The 18905-nt window shown below is 39.1% G+C and overlaps 1 protein-coding gene across 2 annotated transcripts in view; it reads right to left on the minus strand.

The window, feature by feature from the left end:
* Positions 1–1002: 1002 nt before the first annotated feature.
* Positions 1003–18905, minus strand: part of LOC111949075 (SLAM family member 9-like) — an 88116-nt gene continuing 70213 nt past the window's right edge. Inside the window, exons 1-6 of one of the 2 annotated variants that reach the window (XM_023965303.1) lie at positions 13972–14071; positions 4279–4593; positions 3910–4194; positions 3593–3703; positions 3416–3465; positions 1003–2821 (exon numbers count right to left, since the gene is read on the minus strand). In XM_023965303.1, the coding sequence (XP_023821071.1) occupies positions 2627–2821; positions 3416–3465; positions 3593–3703; positions 3910–4194; positions 4279–4593; positions 13972–14029 (1014 nt within the window). In that variant the 5' untranslated portion in view covers positions 14030–14071 and the 3' untranslated portion in view covers positions 1003–2626. Of the gene's footprint in view, positions 2822–3415; positions 3466–3592; positions 3704–3909; positions 4195–4278; positions 4594–13971; positions 14072–18905 lie in introns of those variants that run through there. The other variant, XM_023965304.1, reaches the window with a different exon arrangement.

An 18905-nucleotide genomic window follows, 5' to 3' on the forward strand; every position in this document is an offset into this window, starting at 1 on the left:
AAGTGCAGGACTTCCATCATTTTTTCCTAGTTGCTATGCCCCGCCCTCGTAATTCCTGACCAATGACTGAAGAGATCTTTAGTCACATGGTTTTGTCTACTAGCTTTGGCTCAAAATAGGAAAGTGCACTTGATGGTAGTCTGAATACAAACCAAACGGAAGGTTTAAGACTCGATCCGGACCACACTGAGCGGAGTCGGACCGGACCAAATGATTTTTTCCAGTATGAATACAGCCTTAAGCTACAAATTTAAGTGATTTTTTATTTATGTATTATTATTTTAAATTGCTTTAAAAAATGTTTTCTTTTCCCGTATTGTACAAAAATGTGAAAACTGCCAAATTTCACACCTTGCCAAAAAATGACTATTGCCTTTCTAATCCCAGTGGTTTTTGAGGCGTATTGAAATTTATATATTTCACAAAACTGCGATGGAAACCCTTTTCTTGAATTAAATGAGTCATGTGACCAACAACCGGATGGGACTGGGCTTCTTGGTAGGAACTGGCTGCCTTGGGCGCTGCACAGCGGGCGCAGGTCCCACAGCGTCACACAGCTCCTCAAAAGTTGAGCATGTCATGTGGAATTGTTGGATCCACAGCTCCTCCGTAAAATCACCAACCACCATTTCTCCAAATGGCTTCATCCCTAGCCCCTCCCACATGTAAGGAGCTCGCCGCTCCATGGCCTGAACAAGACGCCAACGTCTCCTTTAATAGTTGATGATGAGCAATTTGAATGTATCTGCTGTAAGTATTGATCACATCAATGACTTAACGTATGAGTTGATTTGTGTTTCTATTTGCATAATTATGATTTATTGGAAGCGGAGTAATTGCAAAATTGTGTTGTTGTTTTTTTACATTTCTAGAATTTCAACAAAGTTTTAAGCTTGTGTTCAGTGAAAAAAGGTATAGATGTGGTAGAGTTCTGTGAATAGTCCTTCTGGTAAAAATGATGTGGACATTTAACAGAAGAAGGAAGTATCACATTAGGCAACCAAGAGGAACAGAGTAGATATTTATTAAACAAACCACAAGTGTTGCACATACATCAGTCTTAGAGATGAATGTGATTCTAAGTTTCTCAAGTATATGTAACTGAGTTAATTTTAATTACCCGAAATGGATGAAAATTCTGGATACAAAAATTAATCAAGTTGTTTTACTGAAAATTGATTTTTAGTTAACGTAAGCACCAAAGCACAGATTGATATTATTCGCAACAGCATCTGTAGAAGAGACTAAACTTTATCTGTGAAGTTTATCAAGTTCATCTGGTTGACATTTATACCTCAAAAACAGGCGTCTGACAAACAGATGTTGCTGATTTCGGTTACTATATGGTTTGTGTTTGACTCACTTCCTGTTAGAAGGAACTTGATGGGGGAGGGTTATTTCACACCACCTCTGACAGCAGCCCCCCACTCCCTCAGAGCGTACATGCAGACTGCAGTTTCCCACCAAAATGAAGGAAGTTTAAACTGAATACGGGCTATAAATCTGTGAATTTATTTATCATGGGTCAATTAACCTTTGAGTTTTGATAGGATTTATTTAGTGCTGTATTTAAAGTATATCTAAACAAAATACATTTAAAAGTTGATTATTTCTTTTTTTAAACTGATATTATGTCAAAAGAATTGTGCTTTTAGTGAAAACCCCTAAACCCCTTGTTCTTATAAGTGAGTAAAGGTGAGTGATGGGTGGAAAAAGCACTGAACTCCATTGGGCTGGTCTTCCCCTCACCTTGGTAATGTTTAGACATTCATCTTTACATTTCAGGCTCATCGTGGATACATTTATCCACCTTTTTTCAACATAAAATGGTTTCCTCACATTGTATTACCTACAAACTGCATGAGCAAAACATAGAGAGCAAAACTTTACATAAAATTGTATAATACTGACATATTACATTGTTTTGTTCAGACAAGAATCCAAAAACACTGTATTATTTAAGGAAAAAAATACTTCATTTAGCTGAAATTAAATTATAGCCTGAGTTTAACAATAATGACACGAGGCAAACACTTATTTGCAAAAACACAACCGTTAAAAAAAATTAGAATTTCTTTTTGTTCATGAAACATCTAACATAGATGGATAGATGTCATAAAATATTCAAATCAACATCAAACATGTTCCAACTTTTCTCCGTTCACGTTTGCAAAAGAAGAAAAAAAAATCTCTTTCTTACTGGATGTAAACTTATTTACAAGCTTTGTACAACATAGTAAAAAATGCAATAACATCAATCTATGGCAAGAACAAACATAAACAAAAAGAAACATTTATGATACATCATAACGGGAACATTTTTAAGAAATGCTAATTATTATCCATACATGCAGTTTCCTGTTGGCGTTTGATCTTTTAAACAGCTGTACTTTAGGAATAAAGCATAATATTAATTTAAAAAAAAACTTCCTTCATTTTAGCTGCAGCCTCAAAAAAAGAGAAATTAAAAACCAAAAAAAGCAAAAGCATAGATCTCTGTAAACTGGAATAAAAATGCTTTTGTTGTGACACATTATAATCTCTACTGACACATATGATACTGAACGGGTAAATTCACAGTGCAATACAACAAACGTACAGCGCACACAGCCTTTCTCTATCTGAATTAATTAGAAACAGTGCAGACCTTTGGTTTCGGTGAGGTTCTTGCAGGCTTTTCTACTTGAGCATAAATACTCTCAGGCGCATTTCTGGTTTCAGTTTGAGGAGATACTGTCTGCGTATGAGGTTGAACAACACTGTAGACTGACATTACGGTGTCTGAAGGAGTTTCTGGACCTGGAGGCTGGCCAGCTGAAGCCTTTAAAGTTTAACACAACAATTAAATCAGAATATTGTTCACTTTGTTTGTTTTGTTACAGACTGCATTTACATTTATAAAAGTACACAGTCTGTTTAGTAAATTCACAGAAGTACAACTCAAACAGCATAACACAAGCATGTGGTATTTGTGCTAAAGAGAAGTAGGAGTTCACATGTGCATGATTCAAACTGAGTGACTAGCATGTGACTAAACAATAATGACACACTTGTGATAATCTGGCATTTCATGTTTTCTCTAATTCCGTATTATTAAGGAGAATGATCCTGGTTCTGGTACATCGCCTGTACCTCCTGGGAGGACACCCACATGAAGGAGTTATTTTTTTTAACTGAATCTTTTTTTTTTTTTTTTTTGGGGGGGGGGGGGGGGGGGGGTCCTTACCGCAAAGGAGAGTGCCCAGTTTAGTTTTGTCTGTTTAGTTTAATTCATGTTTATTACAACGTTACCGGTCGGTTTGAAGCCCATTGAGACGGCTATTGTTGTACAATTGGGTTATATAAATAAAATTGAATCAAGATCAACAGTTCAGTTTTATGGAAAACGTACTGTTAAAATCATAAAGATACTGACCTGAGGAGCATCAGACTCAGTCAGAAGTCCCACGGTAATTGGCTTCATATCTAACCCGTGATTTGGGTTAAAAATAAATAATTAGATGATACCACATGAACATCAAAATGTAATGCATTTTATTAAAAATTTAATTACTTTTGGTGAAAGGCAATCACAGCAAAAAATTTTACTTACATCTTTTTCTCCTGACAGAAAGACCAATTGCAACACCACCAACAACAGCAACAATGACAATGATGGACACAATGAGGATCCAAATCCAGAAGAGGGGATGGTATGTCTTTCCTGTAATGACAAAAACAAAACAAAAAACATGAATTGTGGTTTAAATCAAGTAGCTTGAACTTATCTGGCTATTGGGTGTACATTTTCTGTCACTTCTGAAGTGAATCATTAAAAAATACAAACATTTATTCATTTAAAGCAACTGTAACAGATAGAAATTCATTTAGCTATTATCTGGAATTTATCATTTTATATCTAAGACGTACCATAATTCAGAAGGCAAATAAGTTCAATCCTCTTGGTGCTGTTAGCCCAGCTCACTTGGTTGCTATGGTTACAGATGACTGATTCATCAGACAGGTAGACGTGGAGAACGTTGCCTTGTTGTGAGGTGTCTGTCTGCTGTCCATTATCCTGTTTGCAGGTTTCCTTTCCACATGTGAAGGAGCTGCTGACACTGGAGTGATCTGTGCTGCAGGTCACAGTCAGGTTACAGACGTCTGAGCTGTTGAACACTGAATCCACTTTCAGATGAGCTGGAGATACTGGATCTGAGGAGGAAATGACAGTCCAACAAAGTCAAACAAACTAAAAGAATCTGGTCTGAGATGTGAGAGAAGAACAAAGAGATTTACCTTTAACTGTGACGTTGTATTTAGCTACAACTTCATTTTCATCTGATATCCTTATTGCTGAATAAACTCCAGTGAAATCTTCTCGACAATTCTTCAGTTTCAAAGATGTTTTTTCAGTGATCTCAGTTCTCTCCGGATACTTAAGCTTATTCACTGTTGGTTCTCTATCTTTATGGCATGTAAGTCTCACTAAATTATCCTTTTCATTGAACCTCCAAAAAATAAGAACGCCGTCCTCTGAACAATCAGCTCCATTGGCATCCAGAAGTAAATCATTTCCTGTCTGAACAAACACTGGAGTCAGAGCAGAGACACCTGAAACAAATGACAAATGATTGAAAGAAAAATTAGTTTTTAAAAAAATATTGTTTTACATTTGTAATGCTTCTTTTTTCTTAGGTATTAGATGCAAAATGTCAAAAGTTTAAATGTAACCTAAAGTAAAAAGTCAGTACAGGTCTTTGCTGTCAGACCAAATGAAGCAAAATGTTAATATCTTGTATTTTGGATATTTGTGAATATCTGAAAGATACCGAAGACCAAACTGACAGTTGATCCTGAAGAGCTGAGTAAGCTTTAAATGCTTTTATCTGTAAAACCTTTTGACAAGATAAATTGTTTTTTCAGGGGATTTCCCCCCCACTTCAGTTTAAAACTAACATTTAAATAATGCTACAGCACACGCCTTAACCTTAGATTTATTCGATTGCATCAGATTAGAGACATAGCTTGAAGTCTCATGCTCAACATAAATAAAACTATAATTGGCTATAATGTATGTTTTAAATCTCATGTTTGAAAGGTTCAATGCATTTTGGAGAAATAACATTTTAACACAATGAAAGGTAAAAAAAAAAAAAGACTCAGTAACTGAAGTTACAGAGAATTTTGTCAAAACAGAGAAGCAAAACTGCAGATGTCAGTTAACTACAAACATACAGTGCAGCAAAAAGCTTTCAGTCAGCCACCAATTGTGTAAGTTCTCCTACTTAAAAAGGATTAGAGAGGCCTGTAACGTTCATCATGAGAAAAAAAAATAACAGAAAAATCCTGTTGTCTGATCTTTAAAGAGTGTATTTGTAAATAATGTTGGAAAATAAGTATTTGGTTATCAACAAAGGTTCAAGGTATTCAACTCCATACTTTGTCACATACAATGAGCCGGTTTAGCTCGTGCTGGTTTGCGGCGCCTTCCGTCCGTAAAACCACGGTTCGACTCCGGGCTGCTCCCTGTTCCCTTCTCTACCTCTGCCGGTTCCAAGCCCGGTTTGAGAAGGTTGCGTCAGGAAGGGCATCCGGCGTAAAACATTGCCAAATCTACCATGCGACTCGTTCGCTGTGGCGACCCCAGATGGGAGAAGCCGAAAGTGGAAGAAGACTTTGTCACATACAATATAAGCACATGTCATTGTCACATGGCAATGACAGCAGTCAAATGTTTTCCGTCAGTCTTCACAAGGTTTTCACAAACTTTTGCTGGTGTTTTGGCCCATTCCTCCACGCAGATCTCCTCCAGAGCAGTGATGTTTTGGGGCTGTTGCTAGGTAACCAGGACATTAAACTCCCTCCAAAGATTTTCTATGGGGGTAAGATCTGCAGACTGGCTAGGCCACTCCAGGACCTTAACATGCTTGACAGGCAGAGTGTTTGGGATGGTTGTCATGCTGAAAGACCCAGCCATGTTTCATCTTCAATGCCTTTGCTGATGGAAGGAGGTTTTCACTCAAAATCTGACAAGACATGGCCCCGTTCATTCTTTCATTTACACAGATCAGTTGTCCTGGCCCCTCTGCTGAAAATCAGCCCCAAAGCATGATGTTTCCACCCCCATGCTTTACAGTAGGTATGGTGTTCTTTGTACGCCACTCAGCATTCTTTCTCCTCCAAACAGGACAAGTAGAATTCTTACTTTGGTTTCATCTGACCATAAGAAATTTTCCCCATCCTCTTCTGGATCATACTGGCTTTAGCAGGGGGACACGTCTGGCCCTGCAGGGTTTGAGTCCATGGTGGTGTAGTGTGTTACTGATGGTAGCCTTTGTTACTTTGGTCCCAGCTCTCTCAGCTCTCTGCAGGTCAGCCTGGTGCAGGTCAACAATTTGGTTTCTGGTGTCCTTAGACAGTTCTTTTGTCTTGGCCATAGTGGCCACAGTGGACTGTTTATGGTTGTAGACAGGTGTCTTTTCCATAGATAACCAGTTCACAACCAGTTCAACTAGCAACAGGTGCTAATAATACAGGTAACAAGTGGAGAACAGAGGATCCTCATACAAAGAAAATTACAGGTCTGTGAGAGCCCGAAATCCTACTTATTTTCCACTATGATTTACAGATAAAGTTTTTATAAATCAGACAATGAGATTTTCAGATTTTTTTTCTCATTTTGCCTCTCATAGTTGGGGTATAACTATGATGAAATTCACAGGCATCTCAGTAAAGAGTTCTAGAGAAAGAAACTGGTTTAGTTTATGTGACACACTTTATAGAAGATTTGCTACATAAATTCAGATATTGGTAAAGAGAATTCTCTCTTATTTTGAGGTTAAGCAGTTTCCACAGGGTATTTATGTGTCATTTCACAAAGAAAGATTGTAGGAAGTGTGATGCAGTGTGCAGCAAGAAGAGTTTACCAGGAGCTCAAAAGGAAAATGCTCTATCTCAGAAAAAGAAATTAACACCCCAACCCCCATCTTAAAGGCTCTGTGAAGTTTCCACACAGAGGTGACGCATCAGTCATGCGAAAAAAGACATGCAGCTTGAAATAAAGAAAGAAAAACACTTTGACAAACTGTCCTCTTTTGTTTGTTTAACATTTACAGGTATGTAATAATAGAAAACCATGAGTTTTTTGAAGAAGAAAAAAAAGATGCAAAAAAAACTTTTTGCGAAACTGGGAAGTTACAAAAATAAAAAATGTTTAAACAGCATGAAACATGCTATGTAAATTTGTTGCTTAAAGTCCCTTGTGAATAAAAAGAACAAAAGTTTCCAAGTAAACCTTTAAATAGAAAGTCATGTAAAAATCTGTTTAGAACTGCCAAAACAGCAATGTACTAAACAGGAAAGCTATGTTAACTTAACCAGGAGTCAGCAACCTTTAACCCTAAAGAGCCATTTGATCCAGTTTCTTACTGACCAGAAACCCAACAAGAGCCACAAAGTCCCACTTGGTTATTTAGAAAAATATACTTTATTTTTGTTTTTGAGGCCATTGTGCCATGCATTTATATAATATAGCATTTCAAAATGTACAATGATTAAATGATAGAAGACTTATATTTTTCTTTATATATATTAACTTATTTTACTTTGATAGCAGCACATACAAGTTCCTTTCGAAATAAAATACACCCTGTGTCAAATAATTACCAAATAAATATCTGTTCTTCACAAAGTAAAACATTTTTTTTTTTTTTTTTTTTTTTTTTTTTAACTTGTCCTGTCCAACAGCTAGGCAGACAGATGAGAGCTGAGGGCCTCTTGTGTTGGACATATTTTATTTTAACAAGAGGGGTTATTCATCTTCAGACAAACCAAAGGTATGTCTGAATAAACCCCTTTTGTAATTGAGGCCAAACTTTATTAATTTCAATCATGTTTGAAAATCTTTGGTGTTGGACCGGACGGAAAAGGAAAGAGGGGAAGAAGAGAGAGGGACGTTAGAGGGAGGGGGGGGTAGGAGGGTGATAATCGGAGGGGAAGGGGGGTAAGACCATGAAGCAGCATAGAGCAGACAGGTTTACTGGTTGTTTATCACCACGGTACGGTTCAAATGTAGTACAAAAAGGGCGGGGCCTGTTCACACACACTCAAATATTAGCAACACACCTGCTAGCTGCAAAAATGTCCACATGTCAAAATGTACACAAAACAGATAGTGTTCACGAAAGCATACCTATGCCTTTAAACCAACTAGTGTGAAATCTTTCATTCATTCAATCATGCAAACTATTAGTGCAAAGGTGAGCTAACACCTGTGCTCAAGTGAGTGTTTATGTTCTTCTAAAATGGATGGTGGAATGTGAAAAGAAGGAGGAGGAGCGCCCAGCCACCCCCACACCCAGACCCCCGCCGCAGCAGCAGTGGCAGCCGGAATTCCCCCAACGCCATACGGTAACAGGCAGGGAACAACCGCCCCCCGGGCGACCAAGACCGCCACCCAGGCCAGGGCCAGCAGGACCGCCGCGAGGCCCCCACAGCCAGAGAGCAGGGAGGCGCAGAGGGAAAGAGAGCGCCGCCCCAGCCCAGCCAGGAAAGCAGCCCCCCGCCGCGCCGGAAGAGCCCAACGCAGAGCCCCGCCGGAGAGGGACGCCCACAGCCCCAGACGAGCACCCCACCACCACCCAGGAGTTCCGGGCATCCCCCCGCCCCGACCCCAGGTACGAGCCAGGACCCCCCAAGGGAGACCCGCTCCGCACTCCAGGCAGCCACCCACCCGGCCCACGGTTGGTCCAAAGTAAAACATTTTTAAATCAGTCATCACTGTACATTTTGAACAGCTGCATTGTGTTGAGGTAAGAGAAAATATACAAAACTGCATGAAACAGCTTTCTTTTTTCTTTAGAAAAAGCCTTAAGAATAATCACCAGATCATCCTATACAGAGGCTGCAAACTTTAACAAATTAAAGTTGTAAAAATTTGGAAATTTCAAAATAATAGACCCTTTTTTACGGTGACGTCAGACAAAATGGCGTCAGACAGAGTGTAAAGTTACTTCCGGTTTACCTGTCCAGACAGGCAAAGCTGGCAACTGAACGCTGTTTAACACAATTTTATGTAAATAATAAAAGGTACCAATTCTTACCAATTATAATGGACATTTTTCATAGTAGTTAGTTCATAGATGTCCTACCTAACTGTATTTGTTTTCCTCTCTTAGATTGTTCACAAATCCAAACACATATTTACAATAACCTACAATATTGGAGGTTCTATAGAAAATATTGACCTTTCTTTTTAGCTGATCTTATTCTAACGGTAGCTATTTTGGCTGATGTTATTCGCATGTATTTTGAAGTGACCAGGCACAAAAACTAATGGAAATTCATGTTGGCCACACGTAATACATGCGGCAGAGATACACACTGCTGCATTGTCCACATGTAATTTTATTGCTTCCAAGGCATAATTTAGTTTTTGTTTTACGGGGCCTTTTAGGGAATAATTGTAAAATCAGGACTGGTTTGCCACAGCAAATATTCTATGTGCAGCTATCAAGCCACATATTGTTTTCAGCTTTCAAAATAAGTGCGGCCAAGAAAAAAGCTCAGCACTGGCCACACATACTTTTGTATTTCTCCACATTCCTCGGGGTCCATCCTGCAAAGAAAAAAGTACAGCACTGGCAGTCCCTATGTAGAAAATTACTTTTAAATAGTAACTTTTATACTGTTTTTTTTCTATACCATAATTGATTGTCTTCAGTGTTTAGGCTCATTCCCTGTAATTCTGTTCAAAAATATATATATATTTTTTTTCTTTTATTTGAATTAGGACAGTGCATGTTAACAGCTGCAGCTGCTTCAACATAAAAATGGCAGAGTTGACACAGGAGCTAAATTTCATCCATTGTCCTAAGGCAGGATAAAAGGTTCGACAATTACATTTACAACACAATATACTAGCACAATATTAGTGGTAAAAATATTTACAAAGGTTATTAACAAAAAAAGTGAGTCAAAAAACATTCACATCATTGTCTGTCCACGTGTATGTGTGGGTTTTCTCCGGGATCTCCGGCTTCCTCCCACCGTCCAAAAACATGCTTCATGGGTTAATTGGTTAATCTAAATTGTCCATAGGTGTGAGTGTGAGAGTGAATGGTTGTGTGATTGTGGACATTCTACCCTGCGACAGACTGGCGACCTGTCCAGGGCGTCCCCTGCCTTCGTCCACAAGTGGCTGGTATAGGCTCCAGCAGCCCCGTGACCCCGAAAAGGGACAAAAGTGAATAGAAAATGAATGAATGAATGAATGAATGAATGAATGAATGAATGAATGAATGAATGAATGAATGAATGAATGAATGAATGAATGAATGAATGAATGAATGTCTGCAGGACTGGTTTGTTTTCAGCCATTGTTTAAGAGCTGTTTGGAAGGTAGGATAGTTTTCACAGTTTATAATATGCTGTGGCAGTGTATTCCATAACTGTGTGCCTCTGATTGACACCACAGTTTCGGCTGAATTTAGTCCTGTGCCTTTGAACATTACAGTCCCCTCAAGTTAAAGCCCTAGTGCCCATTCCAACATTTCCAAATTCTGTTTGTTTAAATTTATGTTTGGGAGGAACTGAAAAAAGGGTTTTGGACACGACAAGTTGTTAAACTTCATCCAAAGCCCTTAGCTTAATTATCATTCAGCAGGGAGGTGGCGGAGTCATGACTTGGGCCGCAATCATGGGGAGAGAGCTGGTCAACCCCTGAAGGTGTAAAATTGACCTCTGAAAAGTGGGTGGAGTTTCTGACTGACCACTTTTTTTCTGCAGTTTCCTCTTCATGCATTACAATGGACCATCTCATGCTGCAAGGAATACATCTGCATCACTGGCTGCTATGGGCATAAACTAATGGTGTGGCCCCCATCCTCCTCTGACTTCAACCTTATTTAGAAACTTTGGAGCATCCTCAAGCCAAATATCTAGAGTGGTGTGAGAAAGTTTGGGCACCCCTAATAATTTTCAAGATTTTTCTTCATAAATCATTGGTTGTTCGGATCATCAATTTCAGTTAAATATATCATATAGCAGATGAACGCAGTAATATTTGAGAAGTCAAAATACGTTTATTGGATTTAAAGAAACTGTGCAATAATTACTTAAACAAAAATAGGCAGGAGCATAAATTTTGCCACCCCAACAGAAACATGCCATCAATATTTGGTAGATCCTACTTTTGCAGAAATGACAGCCTCCAATCTTTTCCTATAGCTTCCAATAAGGGCCTGGATTCTGGTTGAAAGTATTTTGGACCATTCCTCTTTGCAAAACATCTCCAGTTCAGTCAGATTTGATGGCTTCCGAGCATGGACACCCTGCTTTAAATCACGCCACAGATTTTCAATCACATTCAGGTCTGGGACTGAGATGGCCGTTCCAGAACATTGTACTTGTTCCTCTGCATGAATGCCTTTGTAGAATCAGAGCAGTGTTTAGGGTCATTGTCTTGATGAAGTACCCAGCCCCGGCGCAACTAAAACTTTGTCACCGATTCTTGAACATTGTTTGTAAGAATCTGCTGATACTGTCTGGAATCCATGCCACCTTCAACTTTGACAAGATTTCCAGTACCTGCATTGGCCACACAGCCCCAAAGCATGATGGAACCGCCACCAAATTTGATTGTGGGTAGTAAGTGTTTGTCTTGGAATGCTGTGTTCTTTGTTCGCCAACCATACCACCCTTGTTATGTCCAAATAACAATAACATTAGTTTCATCAGTCCACAGCACCTTATTCAAAAATGAAGCTGGCTTATCCAAATGTGCTTTAGCAAACCTTAAGCCACTCTGTTTGGGGCATGTGCGCAGAAAAAGGCTTCTTCCGCATTACTCTTCCATACAGCATCTCCTTGTGCAAAGTGCCTTAAATGGTTGCACAGTGACACCATCTGCAGCCAGATCACGTTGTAGGTCTGTGGAGCTACTCTGTGGGTTGAGTTTGATTGTTCTCACCATCCTTCACCTCTCCCTATCTGAGATTTTTCTGGGCCGGCCACTCCAGGCCTTTGCTTGAACTGTGCCTGTGGTCTTCCATTTTCTCACTATTTTCCTCAAATTGACAGCTGAAATATCTTAGCAAGCTTTTTGGATTCTTCACCTAAACTATGATGTTGAACAATCTTTGTTTTCAGGTCATCTGACAGCTGTTTTCAGGTTCCCATGTTGACATTCTTCAAAGAAGATGCAAAGAATAGAAAAACTTGCTCTTGGCCACCTTAAATACTTCTTCTCATGTGTATGTAGGTCAAGTGTCAATGAGCTTATAATACAAATTTTATGTTCCAATGATTTTTGCTAAAGGTAGTCAAATCAATAAAACAGGGGTGCCCAAATTTACGCACCTGCCTATTTTTGTTTAAGTAATTATTGCACAGTTTCTTTAAATCCAATAAACTTCATTTCACTTCTCAAATAAATAAATAAATAAATAAATAAGTAAATAAATAAATAAATAAATAAATATATGAAATATTTAACTGGAATTGATGATCCAAACAACCAATGATTTATGAAGAAAATTTTTGGAAATTATCAGGGGTGCCCAAGCTTTCTCATACCACTTTATGAGTGTGGGAGGCAGTTCACATCCAAACAGCAGTTCTGGGAGGCTATTCTAACATCCTGCAAAACAGAAACTCTCCAAAATCTCACAAGTGCCATGGATGCAAGAAATGTGAAGCTGCTACAAGATAAGGGCTCCTATGTTCAAATGTAACCTGACCTATGAAGATGTTTTTGATCGGAATAGCTTTTGATTTCAGTAAATATAACCTCAAAATGCAGCAACTTCAACAAATTACCATTTTTTAGTTCTTTAGAATATATCAAATGTTGTGAATCTCTGTTGTGTGTCATAATGTGGAACAGTCTGTTTGAATGTTTTTATTAAAAACAAAAAACTATTTTCTTTAGGAGGTTTGTTCAATAACTTGGCCTCTGTAGTAGGTAGTGTGATGTCAGCAGACTATAAATCAACCAATCAATCAAATTCTGTTCAACAAACAGAAATTCGTTAAGAGCTATTTGGATGACCCATACAGAATTTTTCAAAATTCTCTCATAAAATTCATTTTTTCATTCAAAAATACAAAATCAGTGTGATTATAATTTGGAGTGCATTAATTCTTGTTGTATTTACTGACCTTTACTAATATTCTGTGGTAGACAGCGCACAAACATCTGTCCTAGTGTTCTAGTTTAACTCGATGCACTGACCTTCTACTGTTTTTAAATGACTTGAATAATGTTTGCATTTGTTTACTTTACTTTAACTTTTCTACTTACGTTGTTTTTTACTGTAAAGTAACTTTTTTTAAATTAAAAACTTTAAACAGAGAACCACACGTGGCTCTGGAAGCTTAGGTTGCACAACCTGAAGACACAAACATGCTTCAAAGTCATTCTAATAATAAACCATTCTGACAGTATTAAACCTTTTAACATGTTTTTATAATCTGACAGGTTAAATCAAAATGATAAAACTTAATAAGCTAAAATGAACCAGAACTACAAACCCATTAACCATCTAAAACAGTAACATTTTACTTCAAAACCAAAGAGCCTCAATAGAGGAATAAAGGAGCCAATTGGGCCTCCAAGGCCTCAGGTTGCAGAACTAAACGTTTACATTTATAAAAGTTTGGTACAACAGGAAGAAAAAAATACCCTGGTTCCTTAGACACATTTTGTCAGAGCCAAAACTTTCTTTAACCCTTGTGCTATCTTAGATGACCCCCCCCCCTTTCATTGACGTGTTCTCCCTACCATGACAAAGGTGGATAAAGGTGGAAAGATTTCATGTAATCCATGGACACCAGTGAAGATCACAAATCATTGAAGAAAAAAGGTTCAGAGCACTGTCTAGTGGGTCTAGATGACCCAACTCCCAATGGTAAAATGCCTAGGATAGCACAAGGGTTAATGTATTCTAAAAAACACTAAAAGCTTGAATTATTATACAAAAATACTTTTACCTTGCCATTGAACCAAAATGACCAGAAAAAATGCAGATAAAAAGGACACCATCTCCATTATACTAGAAACACATTTAGCGAGTGATCTAAAGCGGAAGAAGATAATAAGAGGAAGTGACACATCCTGTATGCATGTTAAAAAAAAAAAAGAGCATGCAGTGTTCTTTACTCTAACCCCATTTATCTATTTATTTTACATATTTGTCAATTTACTTATGTATGGATATTTTTTAAAAAGTTTTAGTTGAAGGATTCTTAAGGTAGTTAACTGTCATGGTTTCAGTTTGTTGTGTCTTGTTTTTCGCTTTAGTTCTTGTTCTGTCTTGTTTGGTTCTGTTTCCTGTTTTATTTTGAAAGGTTTCCTGTCTTGTCATGTTTCTTGAGTTTTACTTCCTTTGGTCCCCATCTGCCCTGATCGTGTTCACCTGTGTCATGTCTGCCCTGTCTGTATATAAGTCTTGTCTCTGCCTTCCTCCTGTATTGGTCCATTATTCCTGTCTGGTGTTCATGTCATGCCATGTTCCTCGTTTCTTGTCCCTCGCCACGCCACAGTGAGTCTTGTTTTGATTTTGTCATCCTGCTCTGCAGCGCCTTTTGTTTGTTCGCATTAAACCCCTTGCCCTTGAACCGTGTGCCTCCGCCTCTGCATTCTGGGTCCTACCGGCTTTCGAGCCACCCCTCCACCGTGACAGTTAACCTCTATAACAAACCACATCAAGCAACATTCAACGGTAAATAACTTCAATGTGTAAGATTTTGATCAACATAAAAAATATACTTTACTTACTTTATCCTCAAACATTACAGAGCAAAACGTTAGGGAAGTATTAGGTATATTAACCAGTATGAGTTGTTTATTTTTGTTTGTTGTGATGCCGAAAATGATTTATAGTCATAATTTTTCAATAAATGGGATCACCCTGTTCTTTTTATGTATTTATTTATGTATTTATTTAATTTTTTACTTGTTCTGTCCAACAACTGAGGGAACAGATGACAGCTGAAGGCCTTTTGTCTTGTACAGGTTTTACTATTACAAAGTGAACCATGTGATCATAAGGGGAACCATATCCTCCCCAGCCAGACCAGGAGCGTCCCCAGTAATAATACAAATAATAATAATAATAAAATTAAAATAAAGGTAAAAATATTTAAATAAAATGAAAATAAATAAATTCAGCCCTTTGCCCAGAGAAACCCAAAAATAAATGCAATAAATTAACCCCTTTACCCCTCTGCTGTGTGCATCAGTGACCCAGGGGGCAGGCCAAGCGCCAAGCAACCAGGCAAAACACCGGCCAGGCCCCAGAATCCCAAGCCCCCCCCCCAACCCACGCCTCATCAGCCAGCCACCCAGCACGGCCCTTTGCCACCGTTCCCACCCAATTTTTTTTTTGACTCTATGGATCATTACATTTTGGTAACGCTTTCTTTCACAGCACATTACTTACTGTGTACTTAAGTGGTATTTACATTGTACTTTTTATGGAATTTACTAGGTACTTACAGGGTGCTTAAATGGTACTTTTATTTGGGAATTACTGGGTACTTACTTGGTACTTTTTTTGTGTCTACTTGGTACTTACATGGTACTTGCTTTGTATTTATGTTGTACTATTTGGTTCATACTTATGTGGTACATACTGGGTATTTATAATATACTTACTGGGTATTTACATGTTGTGCAATGGTGTCTTTTGTGGTACTTACCACATGTAAGAACAAGGTAAGTACAAATAAAGTACCTTGACCTTTAGGTCTGCACTCCCTGTATGTTTTATGGTATTTACCACAAACTTACCACAGAAACTACCCCTTAAGTACAATGAAACTGGGCTGTAAAAGAAAGTCAGCCCTATTTCCACTCTATTACTTGGTACATTCAGTAGTAAATGCTGGATTTGTTCCCGCATTAACTTCCTGTACAGTGTTCATACACACTTGGTCTTCTGACCTTACCAAATGAGACAATGCTAACTTGTTGGTAAAGGTGAAGTAACTGCATTGTAAAAACATATTCCTACTTCTTTTAACATGAGGCAAATATAAAGAGAAACTGTCATGGTTTGGGCTTCTTTTGTCTTGGTTTTTGATTTATTTCTTGTTCTGTCATGTTTGGTTCTGTTTCCTGTTTTATTTTGAAAGGTGTTCTGTTTGGTCATGTTCCTGAGTTTTACTTCCTTGTCCCTATCTGTCCTGATCATGTTCACCTGTGTCTTGTCTGCCCTGTCTGTATTTAAGTCTCGTCTCTCCCTTCCTCTTGTGCTGGTCCATTAACGTCTTCATGTCATAGCGTCATTTATTTCTTGGATGTTTCCATGTTTCCAACGGGGAATGGCCCCAGATCCTCACCTTCTCCAGCCAAAGTCATTTCTGCGATAGCTGCAGTCAAATCAATTGTATTTTTGTCTCTATTACGCTGGTGACATGTGGGGTCGTGCTTTTTGTCCATCTAAATCCCTTCAGCAGAGTTTGATAACGGTGCAGGACTTCTTCAGGGTTTGTAACTGCAAGAAAAAACACAATACAAGCTCAAATGAACATAAAAAGCACAATGACTTAGATAAAGTACAAAGAACATTTTAGTTATTTAATCATTTCTATTATGAGTTTGATAAATCTCTGTGAAATCTTTATTGCTTTGACTGCAATGCTTGAAATCAATCAACTATCCTCATTTTTTAAACATAATAGATTATTCACAACTTCACTTCTTTTTGTAACTATTGTTCTAAACATGAACTTGTTTAAATATAGTGTCAGTAAAAGATGTTAAACAACAAGGCCAAATCTTTACCTTTAATACTAAATACACCCCCCGAGTATGTGTTTTGTTAAGTAGGTCGGGGGGAGCGAATCTGCAAATTCCCAGCGCACTTGAATGTAGCATGATGTGAAGGAAATTGTTTTATAATTATCATTGTTTAAATGTATTTGTTTAAATGATAATTCAGATTGACCTTTTTACCTTTTTATAAAACAGTTGTGTGTGTGTTCATCTGGTTCTCGACCCCGGCAAGGATGAGGGGGTTTTACGACACACTGTCCTTAGCAGATAAGGAATACTGTTTGAACTTAGAATCCACCAAATGAACCCAATGAACTTTTCTCTTTGTCTTGAATTTTTTATCCTCCCACTTGTGTTCTTAATAAAAGGTGCACTGGGAGAGGCAGACCTTTGAGAAGAGCAGTGTGGTGGTTGTCTTGTCACACTGGCTTCTTCTCACTCGTGCTTGAGAAACTTGATTCTTGTTGTGGTCTGTTGTTTCTTTTTATTTTATTTTTTATCTTGTCCTGTCCAACAGCTGGGGAGACAGATGAGAGCTTAAGGCCTCTTGTGTTGGACATATTTTACTTTAACAACAAGGGTTATTAATCTTCTGACAAACCAGAGGTATGTCTGAACAAACCCCTTTTGTAATCGAGGGGCCAAACTTTATTTATTCTGATCGTTTTTGAAAATCTTTTGTGTTGGACCGGATGGAAGAGGAAAGGAGGGGAGAAGAGAGAGGGATGTTAGAGAGGGGGGGGATCGGAGGGTGATCAAAGGAGGGGGGGGGGGGGGGTAAAACCATGAAGCGGCATAGAGCAACAAGCTGCTTGGTGTTTATCATTACGGTAAGGTTCAGATGTAATGCAAATCTCAAAGGAGCTGGGCCTGTCCACACACACACTCAAATGTTATAAACACACCTGCAAAAATGTCTACATGTAAACATGAACACAATACAGATAGTGTTCACACACTTATGCTTTCAAACCAACTAGTGGGAAATATTTCATTCAATCATGCAAACTATTAGTGCAAAGGTGAGCTCAAAGGTGAGCTGTGCTCAAGTGAGTGTTCATGTTCTTCTAAAATGGATGGTGGAATGTGAAAAGAAGGAAGGGGAGTGACCAGCCGCCCTCACACCAGGACCCCCGCCGCAGCAGCCGCGGCAGCCAGAAGCCCCCAACGCCACACGGCAGCAGGTAGAGAACAACCGCCCCCCGAGAGGGGCGCCCATAGCCCCAGACGAGCACCTCATCACCACCCAGAAGATCTGGGTATTCCCTCGCCAGGTACAAGCCAGGACCCCCCAAGGGAGACCTGCTCCGCGCTCCAGGCAGCCACCCACCAGGCCCACGGATGGTCCAGAAAGGAGCAAGACAGGGGCCAGCCGCCCCCGCCCAGGAGGGCCAAAAGTTTGGCGAGGCCTAGCACCCGGGCACCCGGACCAGAACCCACCCCACATGTCTAAAGTGCAGTTAAAATTGGCGGGTATGGCGCTAAGAGGACATCTGCTGCTGGCTGTGATGTCCAAGCACCCCCCTACCAAGGACCCTACATGTCTAAGGTGCAAATAAAACCGAGAGAGGGGGGACACTGCCAAGTAGCCCCCCCCCCCCCCCCCCCCCCCCCCCCAGGTGCATCGCAGGCTAAAACCCCCACCCCCTCTCCCTATTATGAGATTATATGAGGAAGGGGGTAAGTTGGGGACAGCTGGTAGACTGTGGTCAAACAGCCCCCCCCCCCCCAGCATAGCAAAACCCCAAGGTCCCGTACCGATAGTAACCCCCCCCCCCCCCCCCCCCCCCCCCACAAGACAGGGCCGACAACCCACAGATTTGGACTTTTTGTCAGTTTAAAAGTGTTTAGACAAAGTTCTGACCAAAAACTTTCATCTATGCTGATGCTCAAATCTGCATCCCATTTTGTTATTGGAAGTGAAATATTATTATCTAAATTGCATAAGAGTTTGTATATTTTGGAGAGAGTTTTATTCATTGAAAAATTAATCAGAGGAGTAACTACCTCTGCTAGCTTTAAATCGTTGTCTCTGTATTTAAACTTTTTAGATAGATTTATGTTTTATTTAAGATTTAAATAGATTTAAGTTGCTGATATTCCAAGAAGTTATTTATTCCATGTTTTTCTTGAAGTTCCTGGGGAG

The sequence above is a fragment of the Oryzias latipes genome, chromosome 17 (genome assembly GCF_002234675.1).
Source record: "Oryzias latipes chromosome 17, ASM223467v1".
Lineage (NCBI taxonomy): Eukaryota > Metazoa > Chordata > Actinopteri > Beloniformes > Adrianichthyidae > Oryzias > Oryzias latipes.